Here is a 15112-nt window from a genome sequence, read left to right on the forward strand (position 1 = left end):
TTCTACCACAACAGTCTAAACATGTCTTCAGTTAAGCTCTCCATAACCAAATGTTAAGTGTCTCAAATGTTTCTCAGACCTTGATTTGTGTACACAATCTAAACATGACACTGACCTACAATTTACATTTGGAACTGTATCATTAAAAAAAGAGGGTTCACATGTTTCTCTTACCACACATCTGCTATTAATGATAAGTAAAGTATCATATGACTTCAGGGTAGGAAAAAGAAACAGGAAAAGGGGGAAAAAAAAGGCCAGATACCCAAGGCAAAATCTTTCATAGTGCACATATTATAAAAAATCATCATTCCAAATTTGCCCTGTTCTTCTAAAAATGGTTCATATCAAGCTTAAGTGGGCGCTTACCCATAAAAATGAGGTATAAGGATTAATTAGGATGAATCTCAGCTTCTGCCAAATTGCATATGCAACACAATTTTACAACACCCAACAAGACTCACAAGATATAGGGAAAAAATATAGTAAATCAGACTACCACTTATTCTGAGAATGCTCATGTATTCATTTGTCAAAATTAGGAATTTGACCAGGAGGACTGCTTTGTACCTGCAACTAATTTTTATCCATTTACCACCACCTTCCTTAACTTAAAAAAAAAAAAGAAGGAAAGAACAGAAAAAGATACTGTCTTGTACTTGGAAAGATTTTTCCAAAAGAAACACAATTTGGGAAACCTCTGAATAAAAACATAATTTAAGATGAATGATTTAATTCTTACTACATGGCAGAGCAGCACACAACTGAGCTAACGAGATAACAGAACATCCTTCCAAGATCTCGAAATACTCTCTTCAACTGAGGAACCTGAAAGCTGCCATCATTTTAGTGAAGGATTCTAGATCGTCCTTTTATAGATAATCTTCAGTTGAGGTCTTCTTCCAAGGGCTTTATTTAATTTTCCATAAGGAGCTTTGAATGTCTGCTTCTTAAGCTTATTTAACTAGGCAATACGCAGTATTTTGTTTTCAAAGTTCACACTTTGATTCCCTAAGTCTTCTTAGTCACTTGAAGCTCTGCAGCTCAAAGTCTTCCAAGTAGACAGATGACATATTTATGTGACAACCTGATTTCCTTCCCTAATCTCCCCCACAGGCGAAAAACTTGAACACAGTACATTCTCTATGCGTAAAATCTTAAGACGTATATATTAAAAAGACCAGTCTTTAAATTGTTTGATGTATTAATGGCATACAGTTACAATAGCAAAAAAAAAAAAAATCTACTGTATTTTATGTAAACAACGTGCACATTCTATGATTTTTTGCCAACCACACCCTCCTACTGTAAGGCATTTTGATAACTGTGGTATGTCATTTTTTTTTTTTTACATGTCCTTGCTATAAAAAAATTTAGCATAGCAGGCTTATGAAAATAACTCACAGGGAGAGGGTGCAGCTGGCAAACAGATACAGGGTACACACGTTATTTGTGTAAAAATCAGATAATATTCAGTAACAAAAGAAGTCATCTAACAGCCAGTAACAGAAAAATGGTTACATACTTTTGGTTAATCTACTGGGGGAAGATTATACAGCCATTGATTTCATCACTCGTTTGGCAAATACTGATTGAGCCCCTGCTATTTACCAGCCACTGGAAAGGGAACACTAAGCTGAAGACACATGGTCCCTACCCTCAGAAACCTCACAGTCTACAAGAAGACAGATATTAAACAAATCATCTCATACCAAATTTAGATTTGGGGGAGCAGATCAATTATTTAGATTGTCAAAGTGATATTTGAGTTCGGCCCTGAAGGATGAATATGGGTCTGACAGGTGGAAAGCTGGGCCCTAGGGACTAGGGAAATGGGGAAAACATTCCAGGCTGAAGGACTAGCACCAGTAAAGGCCCTAGTGTGAGGAAGATCTGGCCAGCTCAAGTCCAGTGCAGTCAGAGCCCAGAGAGCATGAGGGCCAGTGAGAAGGTGAGATGAGAGAGGTCAGAGGTGATGTTATAATTTTGGAGTTTTTTCTAAATGCAGTGGGCCGCCACTGAAGATTTTAAAGCAGAGGAGTTATGCGATGTGAGCTGGGATTTACAGTTTATGACTGGTTTGAAAAGGGGTGAGAGTGGATACCAGTTAAGTGTCTACTGGTATAGTCCAGGGCCCTGATGGCACAGTGGTTAAGCATTTGGCTGCTAACCAATAAGGTCGGCAGTTCAAATCCACCAACTGCTCCTCGGAAACCCTATAGGGCAGGTCTACTCTGTCCTGTAGGGTTGTTATTAGTTGGACTCAACCGGACAGCAATGGGTTTGGTTTTTTTGGTGGTATGGTCCAGATGTGGGGTAATGCAGGCTTAGACCACAGCGGTAAACAATGGAAATAGAGACAAGTGAACAGATGAAAATGTATCCAACAGGACCTGGTAGTAGTGACTGATTGAGAGAAAGAACATGGAGCAGCATGAAAAACTGGGTATGATACAATGTTTAATCTAGAAAGTTAGATCCCAAATAATACATGATTCAACTAAATGGAAAAATACTGATTTGAGAATACTGAAACTGGCAGTAAACTTTACTAGTAATTTCTGTTTTCTAAATATGCTGTAATGTGGCATGACTTTACTTGTAAAAATACTCTTCAAAGAAAACGTACTGCTAAAGTATGGTATATCCAAAACTCTGCCCAGAGTTTGTAACTCTACAAAAAAAAAAAAAAAAGATAATGGTATAATGAATTTTAAAATGCAAAATGTAGAACTACACAGACAGTATAATCGAGCTACATTTTTAAAAAGCTAAACATTTAAGAGACTACGTCTGAAATAATACAGTGCTTTCAGTTTGCTACTGATGGAACATAAAACAACATACTTACTATAAATACACTGAGAAAAGCAATCAAGCAAATCAACTTAAAAAAACAGAATCATAATTGTAACATACACATAACAACGTCAATACAAATACAATTCTAAAATGTCTTAATAGAAATCATGTTTACCTTTCTTTAATGAATGCAAGGCTGATTTGAAGAAGGTCAAATAGCCAGGTGGTTGGGGTGAGCCATTGAACTCAAAGTATCCGAGTACTCCAGGCTGCTGAAACAAGAACAGACTTAGGTGACTGACATACCACTCGTGACTCTGCAATGCAGGATATTTTTTTAAAAAAGAAAGACATGCTAGTACAATTTGACAGCTAATGCATTTTGTTGCGTTTCATTTTTAAAAAAAGCCTAACCACATGATAAAGGTTGCAGGTTAGGGTTGACCTTTCCTTCCACTTAGACAACAAACAGCGGGAGGCATGGAGTTGCACCAGCTTTTACAAGATGCCACAGCTGTCGTACAGGGGCACCTCAGAGCTGAAACGTCCCCCTTTCTCCCTACATAGGTTCTTCTTTCCACCCTCTGTTGACAGCACAATCCTAGGCCCCTGTCTCAAAACCTTACCATCAATTTCAGGTACTCGCTTTTAACAGCTCCAATCAAGCAATGTCAGTAACTTGTTTGTCACATTCCTTAGATTTCTTCCTCAGTTGCTTCCTTTCACTCACTCCAAATGTACCTTCACACTTAGTTGACTTCATATTAAATCTGATTGGCTTCACCTGCACTCAAGATCATTCAAACTCAGAATCCAACAATCCACAGTGGCCACCTCCTCTCTCAATAGAACAGTCTGCAGAGGGTCCCATCTCTTGCTCCTCCATTCCCACAAACTTACTTCTACTTGCTCATTCCATGTCTCTAAGGTTAGCACAAGCCCCTCCATTCTGCCAAACCAGCTACAGTAATTGTCCCCTACCAGATGCATTCTGCCTTCTATGAAGGCCCTGTGGCACTAGTTCTGTCCAGCTTTGTGCTATAATAATCATATCTATCTCAAAAACCAAGCTGTGAGATCCCAGAGGAAAGAGTGCTAGGCTTGAGTCAAAAGACCTAAGTTCAAGTCCAAGTTCCATTAGCTAAATGACCTTGGGCAAACACTTTAATGTGAAGCCTCCATTTAGTTATATGTCAGAAGGGACAATTCCTCATGGGGTAACTGTGAAGATGAGCCTGATGAACTATCAAGCACTAGGCAAACGTAAAGGATCCTTCTTTCTGGCCTCAAAGCACTTAGCACAATGCTCTTAATAAGTAATTGTTGAGCAGATATGATTATTAACAGGTAGAAACTGTAACCAGTTGAAAAGTTTAGGATCAGCATGTTGTATAAGAGAAATTTCTGATCTGTAGTGGAAGGTACTATCTTTCAAATACAAACCACTCATTCTCATAAGACTCAACTTTAAATAAAACGGTTGGTTTTCATTCTGACAGAAACTGAGATAGAAGGTATAATCCTAAAATGTTAAAAAAAAAAAAATCAACAGATTACCAATTTCTCAAACAACTGAGGAAATCAGAAAGCAAAGGTATTGAAAACAGCATTTTCTTTTGTTCTACCCTACGTTTTTAAATCAATCTAGAATTGGTTTAGAGAAGAATGGTATCATACTTGAATTCTAAAGGCTTAAAACCACACTATGATGGTGTAATATACTTTCCTATTAAGAACAAAGGAAGACACAATCTTCAGAAATTCTGCTAATACTAGACACAAAGACAACATAAAAATTGTGGTATGCAGGCGTCGGACCTTGCCCAACTTTCAAGAAATAGAATTATTACCAACTTCAAATACCCCGGGTTGATTCCTATGAAGTGGAGGTCCTCTCTCCAACCTTTTTTTTACCAATTCTGACACCAACCATCCCTCCCACGGCACTCTCTACTTCTCTGTTGGGTTTAACAGTTCTTGCAACGGCCACACACACAGATCATGCAATTATGGAATTTATTAGGATAAGGTAACAGGCTATAATTCAGGAGCAGGAATGACTCAGGATACAGTTCTCCAATCAGGACAGCCTCTTCTGAGCTGCCCCCACAAGCACTAGTTCTGTCTGGCTTTGTTCTATAATAATCATACCTCTGGCCCTCGGCCTCTTGGCCACTCCACCCAACCCTGCTAGATCAAGTGTTACAAAGCTCTTTAACTCTGCTGATAAGTACCCTGGTGGCCTAGTGGTTAAGTGCTACGGCTGCTAACCAAAGGGTCGGCAGTTCAAATCTGCCAGGCACTCCTTGGAAACTCTATGGGGCAGTTCTACTCTGTCCTATAGGGTCACTATGAGTCAGAATTGGCTCGACAGCACTGGGTTTGGTTTTCGGTTTTAATAAGTACCCAGGGACACCCCACACCACCAGCAAGCCTCGGCCCAAAGGCACTCAGCTCTCTTGCCCTGTGGGTCGGCACATTCACGGTAACTGCCTCGGTCCGTGGGCAGGGAAGCCTGCTGCAACGTCTCGTGCCAGTCTCCTGGCTCTGCTGCCCCCTCTTCTCACCATCTTACACCACTTCCGGTCTATAGCTCCTTCTCTCTTTCTCTGTCTCCTGGGTCTAGGAGGTTCTCAAGGCAGGGATCACAGGTCCAAAAGACACATTTTACTTCTGTCTCTTCTTGGTGGTAGTGAGGTCCCCCGTGTCTGCCTCTGGGATGGCTCATGTTAAGCCTAGCAGGATGGCAAAACTAATCCCCTTGTTAATGTTCCATACACTTTATTTGCAGGTCCCACCCCCACAAGGCTGCCATACACATTATTTGAATTATTAGGATGCTACCCAATCCCCTTGGTGGGCCACAAATGCTTCATTTGCATAGTTCCACCAGTCATTTGGTGGGAGTTACAAGGCCACGGCTAGAAAAGACATAAAAGCAACTCACTGTACCACAGGCTACCCCCTGGCTTTTCTAGCCATGGTTCTTTGATATTTGGAGGACAACTTCCCCCTCCCAATCATTTTGCCAGTCCAAAACAGTCATTAACAATTAGTCCTTCAGTGGGGCAAATAGTTCTCAGGGTGAGGTTACTCAGGTACCAGCCATTCAGGTCTGCTGCAGGTATCCATCTGATCTGGTCAGGTTCTCTAAGTCATCTCGGCTTCACCCTTTCTGGTGTCTAATAAAATTTAACTGAGAGAAGATTATTCCCTTGCTCTGAAGCCTCAAGAGGTATCCGCATAGTAAAACCTTTAAGGCACTTTAGGTTCAGCCACTGTGCCCCAGTCTAGCTGTGGCTTCCCCTTAGTCTACTCTTTCATATTTACAGCTTCTACAATTACAGTTTTTATAATCATAATTAACCCCGTTAACAATCAACACTCACAACTGAATCACAAAATCCTATTAGCCTCTTCCCTCACCCTCTCTCCCCAGACCTATCAGGAAAAGAGGAATCTATTCAGTGGGGATCCTCCTTTGTCTCACTCATTATGAGTGTAAGCACACCCACAAAAGCGTGTAAGCCAGCCATTTATGCCTTTATCTCCCCCCATTTTACATAGCCAATTTCTAAATTGCCCATCTCTATCAAACCAGTACTCTGAGGAGACAAGCATGTTCCTTGGTCTGCAGACTCTTCTATTCCAGCTGGAACACTGAGCATCTGCAACAGTAAGCAAAGTCCAGTCCACAGCAAGCCATCAAACTGCAGCAATCTACACTAGCTCACAACATCGAACATCTCTCTCTTCATTCAGTCTTGTTCTAGTCAGCTCACCCCCAGCCCCTGTGGGGTAGGTCAACGTGTACCAGCCATAGGTTCAGGAGTTCACACACCTCCCTGCACTTCAGACCAGCCAGCCTCTTCTCTCTCTCTCTCTCATCCCTAGCCCCTTTGGGCTAGGTCAACGGGTGCCAGTGGAACATGTTCAAACTCAGCCCACATCTTTATTGCTGCACTGCCCCCACTTTCACTCATCTCGTGGCCCCAGGTGGTCACCTCAAACGAGCACATCAGGCTGTCTACTTTGCTAGCTCCTTTTAACCTCCAGTCCTGGAAGGGGGCTCTTCTGATGGGCACTGACTTTTCCTGCCTTGCTCAAAATTTAAAAATTCAAAAAGCAGATCATTTTTTTTTTTCTCTGCAGGTCCTTCCTTCAAATGTAAATTTCCTGCTCCCAGAGAAGTTCTGGGTAGGTCTGCATTGTCTTTTCAAAAGCAAATTTCCTGACTGGAAACATTCTGGGTGGGGCTCAGGTTTTCGACCTAAGCCCCAAGCCCCCAGTACTCTATACGTAAAGCTGCTACATTCAAACCAACAGTCTGTGATTCTTTCAGGCAAATCCATCAAGTATTGGCTGAAGGTGGAGTTACATACTCTTCTGTTATCTACAATAGCCAATATTCACTTACGTCAGACATTTAAGTCTATTTTATAACACTAAGTAGAAGATTCTGATAAACACATAAGCTTTCTTAAACATTCCAATTTCATCTTCTTTTCTCCACCCCTTGACTATTCTTCTATTCATATGCATATGGCTTGGGAACTATCGATCATCTTGTTTAACGGGCCTGGTTTTTACCCCAAGCCACTCCAGATGTGGCTTTTCTCTACTCAGCTGCAGCATAACATCTCTTACTTTCCTTTCAGCTATTACAGATAACATAACCAAAGTATCTAAGAATCAAAAGATTCACGTCCCACACTCCTTCATTCTTTCTATTAAAAAGTCCCATGCTTCTGTGAGTCTGGAGCCATTGCAACAAATTCCACTTCCGACACAAACTATAAAAATGATGGCATGAGGGCATCAGACCTCCTTGTCTAACTTCACAAGGGAAAGGAGAAAAAATTACTATCGGTATTAACAGCCCAAGGTTGATTACTATGATGTGGAGGTCAGGTATATCTCCTCTCTCCAACCTTTTCACTAATTCTGACATTAGCCATCCCTCCCACTGCACTTCACCACTGGATTTGGTAATTTGTTGTGATGGCTACACAGAACTCACAGACCATACTCACAGTTATAGGGTTTATTACAGAAGTAATAAGTTACAATCAGGATCAGGAATGACTCAGGATACAGATCTTCAATCAGGACAGCCTCTTCTCTGCTGTGCCCGCAGGCAGACCTCCCTCTGGCCCTTGGCCTCTCAATCCCTCAGTCCAGCCTCTGCCCTACTCAGGCAAACGTTACAAAGCTCTTTAGCTGCATCAGTTAAGTGCCCAGGGGCACCCCACTCCAGCAACAAGCCTCGGCCCAAAGGCATTTGGCTCTCTCACTCGTGCAAGCCTAGCTCCACCAACAAGTGTCCGGAGGCACCCCACTCTACCAGGAAGCCTCCTGCCCAAAGGTGTTCAGCTTTCTTGCTCCATGGGTCAGCACATTCACTGTAGCCGCCTTACCCACTGCACTGTCTCACGCTGGTTTCCTGGTTCTACTGCTGCTGCTGCTTCCTGTCATGTGCTATCTCTGGTATTACAGATCTCTGTTTCCTGGGTCTAGCAGGTTCTCAAAGCAGGGACCAGAGGTCCAAAAAATGCGCTCTACTCCCATTTCCTCTTCTTGGTGGTAGTGAGGTCTTCCCTGTCTGCCTCTGAAATGGCTCATTTTAAGTCTAGTGGGATGGTAAAACTGACCAATCATTAATGTTCCATACACCTTATTTGCATGGTCCCACTCCCCCACAAGGATACCATGCACCTTATTTGCATTATTAGCAAGCTATCCAATCCCCTTGGTGGGCCACAAGCACCTCGTTTGCATAGTCCCACCCAGTCATCTAGCGGGAATTAGAAGACCATAGTGAGAGAGGCGATATAAAACTGATCCATTACACCTCAGATAACAAAAGTGGAAACTAAATGAAGGAAAATAGACTCACCAAAGTTTCTTTAAATTCTGATCAACCTCCCAGACCAAATATAAACAGAATAAATTCATTCTAAATTATCAATAAACATTCCTTGGCTAAAAATTAAATCAGGTGAATTTTAGCTCTCTGCTTACATTGCATCACCTTAGGTGGTTTCACAGAAGTGGACATATGTCCCATAAACATATGTATGTATATATAGGTGCATGTATGGAGCCCTAGTAACACAGTGGTTGACAGCTTGGCTGCTAATCAAAAGGTCAGCAGTTCAAATTCACCAGCCGCTCCTTGGAAACCCTACGGAGCAGTTCTATCCTGTCCTATACGGTCGCTTTAAGTCAGAATTGATTCAATGGCAACAGGTTTTTTGTTTGGATGTGCGTGTGTGCAACTACTTAAGTGTATATGTATATATATATGTACACACATTAACGGAAATAAAATAAATTTGAATCCTGAGTCTCCTCTGCTCTGGCCTCCCAGGTTCTACTTCTTCCTCAGGGCCCTTGCACTTACTGTTTCCACCTCCTGGAATGCAGTTTCTCCAAATCTCCTCAGGGCTGGCTCACATCACATAAACCAAAAAACAAACCCACTGCCATCGAGTCAATTCCAGCTCAAAGCAACCTTACAGGACACAGCAGAATTGCTCCATAGGGTTTCCAAAGCTGTAGTCTTTACAGAAGCAGACTGTCATATCTTTCCAATGTGGAGCAGCTCGTGGGTTTGAACTGCTGACCTTTTAGTTAGTAGCCGAGTGCTTAACCACCGTGCAACCAGAGCTCCCTAGCATCACAAAGGCTTCACTTTATTTAGGTTTTTGCTAAATGTCATGTCCTCAGCAAAGTCTTCCCTATCATCTAAAATAGCCTTATGCTCTGCACCCCCCAACATCATAGCACTTATTATCTGAGATTGTCTCACTGACTTGTTTTCCTGTTAGTTGCCCAACTCCCTTACTGAAATTGTAACTCCATGAAACAGAGGCTTTGTCTTTTTCATTATGGCATTTCCAGCTCAGACAGTACATGCCTGGCACAGAGCAGGCATGCAATAAACATTTGTTAATGAATGAACAGGGATAAAGCCCCTCCATCAAGTCTACAATTTAGCAAAGAACAAAACATGATGAGTGACAGATTATAACCTGACCCGGTTTGTGGGTTTTTAATTCCATTCCATGGTACAGTAGATTCAGTACCTGCTTTAACAAGGATGTTGAAAACAGGCTATTTATAGGAAGTAACCTTGCTAGGCCAGCCGATACTCATCAGCACAAAATACTTCTTTCCTAAGTGGGTACCACTTGCAGTGCTGTGTGAATTTAGCAGATGGTTTACACACCCTCTAGTGGCGCTGAGAACAGTCAGGTTGGTGTGTTTTTACTCAATGCTACGTGAATTATTTCTGCACTGATGCTCGCTTACTCACATCTAGAAAATGTAAAACTATTCAGTGCTATAAAATATGAATAGACAAAAAGGCATCAATTTGCTCAGAGTACAATTTTACATACGAACAACATGACAGTTAGCAGGTACCAGGCATTCTCCTAAGTTTTTGTCCAAAATTCTCATTTTCTGTCACCAGGCAATTTACCAAACTCTCCACCCCACACACACACATACATAAAGATTCTGAAGCTTTTCCCCATCCCACTTAAATTCAAAGCAATTAGGTTTACCAAAGCTACTATGAATAGATGAATGGCTACATGGCTGGGCTAAGACAGATCACTTTTATGGCCTTCTTGACATAGTCTTATAATTCCCATCAAATGCTTGGGTGGGACTATGCAAATAAGGTACTTGTAGCCCACCAAGAGGACTGGACAGCTTGCTAATGATGCAAATAAGACACGTGTCATCCTCGTGGCAGTGAGACCATACAAATAAGGTATATGGAATCCTAACAAGAGGATTGGTTGGTTTTTTGTTTTTTTTAATTGTGCTTTAAGTGAAAGTTTTCAGTTCAAGGCAATTTCTTATACAAAAATTTATACACACATTGTAATGTGACCCTAGTTGTTCTCCCTATGATGTAACTGCACATTCCTCCTTTCCACCCCATATTTCCCGTGTCCATTCAACCAGCTCCTGTCCCTCTCTGCCTTCTCATCTCACCTTCAGACAGGAGCTGCCCATTTAGTCTCATGTATCTACTTGAGCTAAAAAGCACACTCCTCACAAGTATCATTTTATGTCTTACCATCCAGTCTGATCTTTGTCTGAAGAGTTGGTTTCAGGAATGGTTTTAGTTTTGGGCTAACAGAGAGTCTGGGGGCCATGTCTTTTGTGGTCCCTCCAGTCTCAGACCATTAGGTCTGGTCTTTTTACTAGAATTTGAGTTCTGCACAGATTGGTCAGTTTTGCCACCCTGCTAGGCTTAAAATGAGCTACTCCAGAGGCAGAAAAGGGGGAACCTCACTACCCCCAAGAAAGAAGAGCTAGGAATAGGGCACATCCTTTGGACCCAAGACCCCTGCCCTGAGAACCTCCAAGACCCAGAAGGCAGAGGGGAAAAGAGCTGTAACACTAGAGATGGCTCAACATGGCAAGAAATAGCAGTAGAAAAACAAAAGGAGTAGAATCAGGAGACCAGCCCAAGATGGCACAGTGGGCTTCCTGGCCCATGGAGCAAGGTGGTTACAGCGGATGTGCTGCTCCATAGTGCCAGAAAGCTTAGTGCCTTTGGGAGTGGGGTACCTCCAGGCACTTGTCAGCAGAGCTAGGCTTGCTGACCCACTGAGCGAAAGCTGAGCACCTTCCAGCCACGGCTTACTGGCAGAGGCTTACTGGCATACTGGGGTGCCCCTGGACACTTACTGGTACAGTTAGAGAGCTTCGTAACACTTGCTCGAGTAGGCAAGAGGCCCGGCTGAGGGGCCAAGGGCCAGAGAGAGGCCTGTCTGGGGGCATGGCTGAGAAGAAGCTGTCCTGATTGAAGAACTGTATCCTGAGTCACTCCTGATCCTGAATTATAATCTGTTACTTCCCAAATAAACCCCATAAACTGTGAGTATTGTCTGTGAGTTCTGTGTAGCCACTGCAACGAATTAATGAACCCAGCAGAGAAGTAGAGAGTGCTGTGGCAAGGACGGCTGATGTCAAAATTGGTAAAAAGGTTGGAGAAAGGAGGTATGTCTAACCTCTACTTCACAGTACTAAGTCTTGGGCTGATGCTGATTTTCTCTCCCCCTCGTGAAGTTAGAGGAGGTCAGATGCCTCTGCCGTCCCATTTTTACAAAGGCAAATCACTACTCTTAAATGGATAAATTATAGAAATTCATGAAGAGATCTGGAAAATATTTTGGCTGCAGATACAAGATAAGAGTTCTAGATAATACTCTTGGCATCTGATGGGTAGACTATAAAGTACCAATCAGATAATTACGTCAAGTGCTTTAAGAAAAAAAAAGGAAAGCATTATTGATGTAGAAGCTGTTGTTGTTGTTAGCTGTCTTCAAGTCAGCCCCCAACTCATGACCACCTTGTGTACAATGGGATCAGACCATTGTGATCTATAGGGTTTTCACTGGCTGATTTTCAGAAGTAAATCGCCAGACCTTTGCTCCTTATCTATCTTAAGCTGCAAGCTTCTGAAACCTGTTCAGCATCATAACAACACACAAGCCCTCCAATAACAGATGGGTGGAGGCTGTGTTTGAATGCACTGGTTGGGAATTGAACCCAGGTCTCCTGCAGGGAAGGAGAGAATTCTACCACTAAACCACCATTGCTCCCCGTGTAAAAGCTATCAGTACTTAAAGCAAATGATCCCTAAAAAAATGCTAAAACTAGAAGAGCCTTAAACTAGTGACTTTGAAAATGGCATTACTATTACTCAGTCCTATTCCTTTTCCGATCAACTAATGTCCACCAAAACAAAAATAACACTGGGTTCTGTTTGACTATGTTGTCCACAAGTAATAAACTACATTTCCCTGTCCATATCTTACATAGGCAGAAAGATCTTTCAATGAAGTGATTCTACAACTGGATCACCTGAAGGAGGTAAATTTTCTTAACACAGTTCCAGACGACTAGAGCTGCTGTCTACTTTTGCAGTATCCACTGGCAAGTGCACTTCAGTTTTTAGCTATGTTCAGTATTTATAAGGCAGGTATCATTTTAGTGCATATCTGAGAAAATTCTAGACCCTACCCTGCTAAATACGGTGATTATACATAGAACACTCCAAGTCCTGCAAAATGAATGCCAATGACCCAATTAGTAATACGAAACTGTGAAACTGCTGTTTTAGAAGTAAATCAATACCACAGTCCCGTCCCTTAACATTATTCATTCTTCGAACAATTTGTAAAACTGAAGAAAAAAAAGTTATAGCCAAATTAAGAAGTCAGTATCTTCAAAATTTTTCTGCCATAAAAGAGAAATGTTCAAAGTGACATAAAATAATTAAATATTCAAAATTTTACCTCTGGATAGATCCTGAAGTTTTAACCTAGAGATCTTAAATATTTCTCTGAGGAAAGAACATGGTGCATAAGGAAGGATTTTAGGAGGCAGAAGGCCTGGGCTATAGTCCAATCTCTATTTAGAGTAAATCACACCCTTTTTGTACCTTAGCTTCTTAATCTGTTCAAAGGATCTACAATCTGCATCTGTCTCACAGGGCTGTTGGGGAGTTGGAAAGTAAAAGTACTTGAAAACGGAAAGAGACTTAACCAATGCAGGAATACTCAGTCTTCCTTTGTTAATAATGACTGAATATTTCAGAATTTACAGAGTTAAATACTTATAATATTTACCCTTCAATGTCCTTCTGCAATGTTTACATAAATTAAAGGCAAAATCATTTACCTGGAAATTGTATCTGGGCTCAGAGCTACATTGTACAAACACAAAGCTAGAGTTAATGATTAGCAATCTGATTTGGGTGGTGTTATGAATTTAATTGTGCCACAAAAAATATGTGCTGTCAACTGGACTAAACCAAAAGCAAAGAAGTTTGCGGAATAAACTGAATGCTTTGAAGGCCAGCGTAGCAGGGGCAGGGGTCTAGGGACCATGGTTTCAGGGGACATCTAAGTCAATTGGCATAATAGAATCTATTAACAAAACATTCTGCATCCCACTTTGGGGAGTGGCGTCTGGGGTCTTAAACGCTAGCAAGCAGCCATCTAAGATGCATCAACTGGTCTCAACCCACCTGGATCAAAGGAGAATGAAGAACACCAAGGACACAAGGTGATTATGAGCCCAAGAGACAGAAAGGGCCACATGAACCAGAGACTACATCATCCTGAGACCAGAAGAACTAGATGGTGCCCAGCTACAACTGATAGCTGTCCTGACAGGGAACACAACAGAGAACCCCAGAGGAAGCAGGAGAGCAGTGGGATGCAGACCCCAAAGTCTCATAAGACCAGACTTAATGGTCTGACTGAGACTGGAAGGACCCTGGTGGTCATGGCCCCCAGACCTTCTGTTGGCCCAGGACAGGAACCATTCCCAAAGCCGACTCTTCAGACATGGATTGGACTGGACAATGGGTTGGAGAGGGATGCTGGTGAGGAGTGAGCTTCTTGGATCAGGTGGACACTTGAGACTATGTTGGCATCTCCTGCCTGGAGGGGAGATGAGAGGGTCAGGGGGTTAGAAGCTGGAGAAATGGACACGAAAAGAGAGAGTGGAGGGAGAGACCAGGCTGTCTCATTAGGGGGAGAGTAATTGGGAGTGTGTAGCAAAGTGTATATGTGTTTTTGTGTGAGAGACTGACTTGATTTGTAAACTTTCACTTAAAAAAAAATAAATAAAATAATTAAAAAAAAAAATGTGCTGTAAACCCTATCCCCTAAAACTGTGATAGTAATCACATTTGAGAATGGGATTTCATTGTTAGGTTAGTGAGGCCTTTTCAGTGAAGAGTGTTTCTTAAGCCAATCACCTCTGAGACAGGCACAGAGAAACAGGCAGAGGTGGGGGAAGACAGATACCAAGCCACATGAAGATCAGCAGAGGAAAAGAAGCTGAAGAAAGACAAGGACCTTCCTCCAGAGCCAAGAGGGACAGAAAGCCTCCCTCAGAGTTGGTGCCCTGAATTCAGACTCTAACCCTAACCCTCCTACACTGTGAGACAATAAATTTGTTTGTTAAAGCTATCCACTTGTATTATTTATGCTATCGCAGCACTAGATAACCAGGACAGGTGGGTTTGAGACATATAAATGAAATTAAATATTTTCCACTGGTTAAAAACATTTACTCTTCTAGGTAATTGAATATCAAATCATCTGAATAGGTTATTGAAAGCATTCATCTGCAGGATTTGTAAAAATTCAAACCAAGACACAATTAGAGCGTTCCTGTTTGTATCAGCAGTATAGTCACATATGAACAGAGTTGAGTACACATATAAGAAAAGTATGTCAACATGGAAAATTATTTCAAAATATTATCA

The 15112-nt window shown here is 41.9% G+C and overlaps 1 protein-coding gene across 6 annotated transcripts in view; it reads right to left on the minus strand.

The window, feature by feature from the left end:
- Positions 1 to 15112, minus strand: part of TXNDC11 (thioredoxin domain containing 11) — a 75869-nt gene that overhangs the window by 42487 nt on the left and 18270 nt on the right. For 4 of the 6 annotated variants that reach the window (XM_049902615.1, XM_049902613.1, XM_049902617.1 and 1 more), the window contains one exon: positions 2978 to 3074. In XM_049902615.1, the coding sequence (XP_049758572.1) occupies positions 2978 to 3074 (97 nt within the window). The remainder of the gene's footprint in view (positions 1 to 2977; positions 3075 to 15112) is intronic. The other 2 variants (XM_049902614.1, XM_049902618.1) reach the window with 1 other exon arrangement.

This window comes from Elephas maximus, chromosome 12, assembly GCF_024166365.1.
Source record: "Elephas maximus indicus isolate mEleMax1 chromosome 12, mEleMax1 primary haplotype, whole genome shotgun sequence".
NCBI lineage: Eukaryota > Metazoa > Chordata > Mammalia > Proboscidea > Elephantidae > Elephas > Elephas maximus.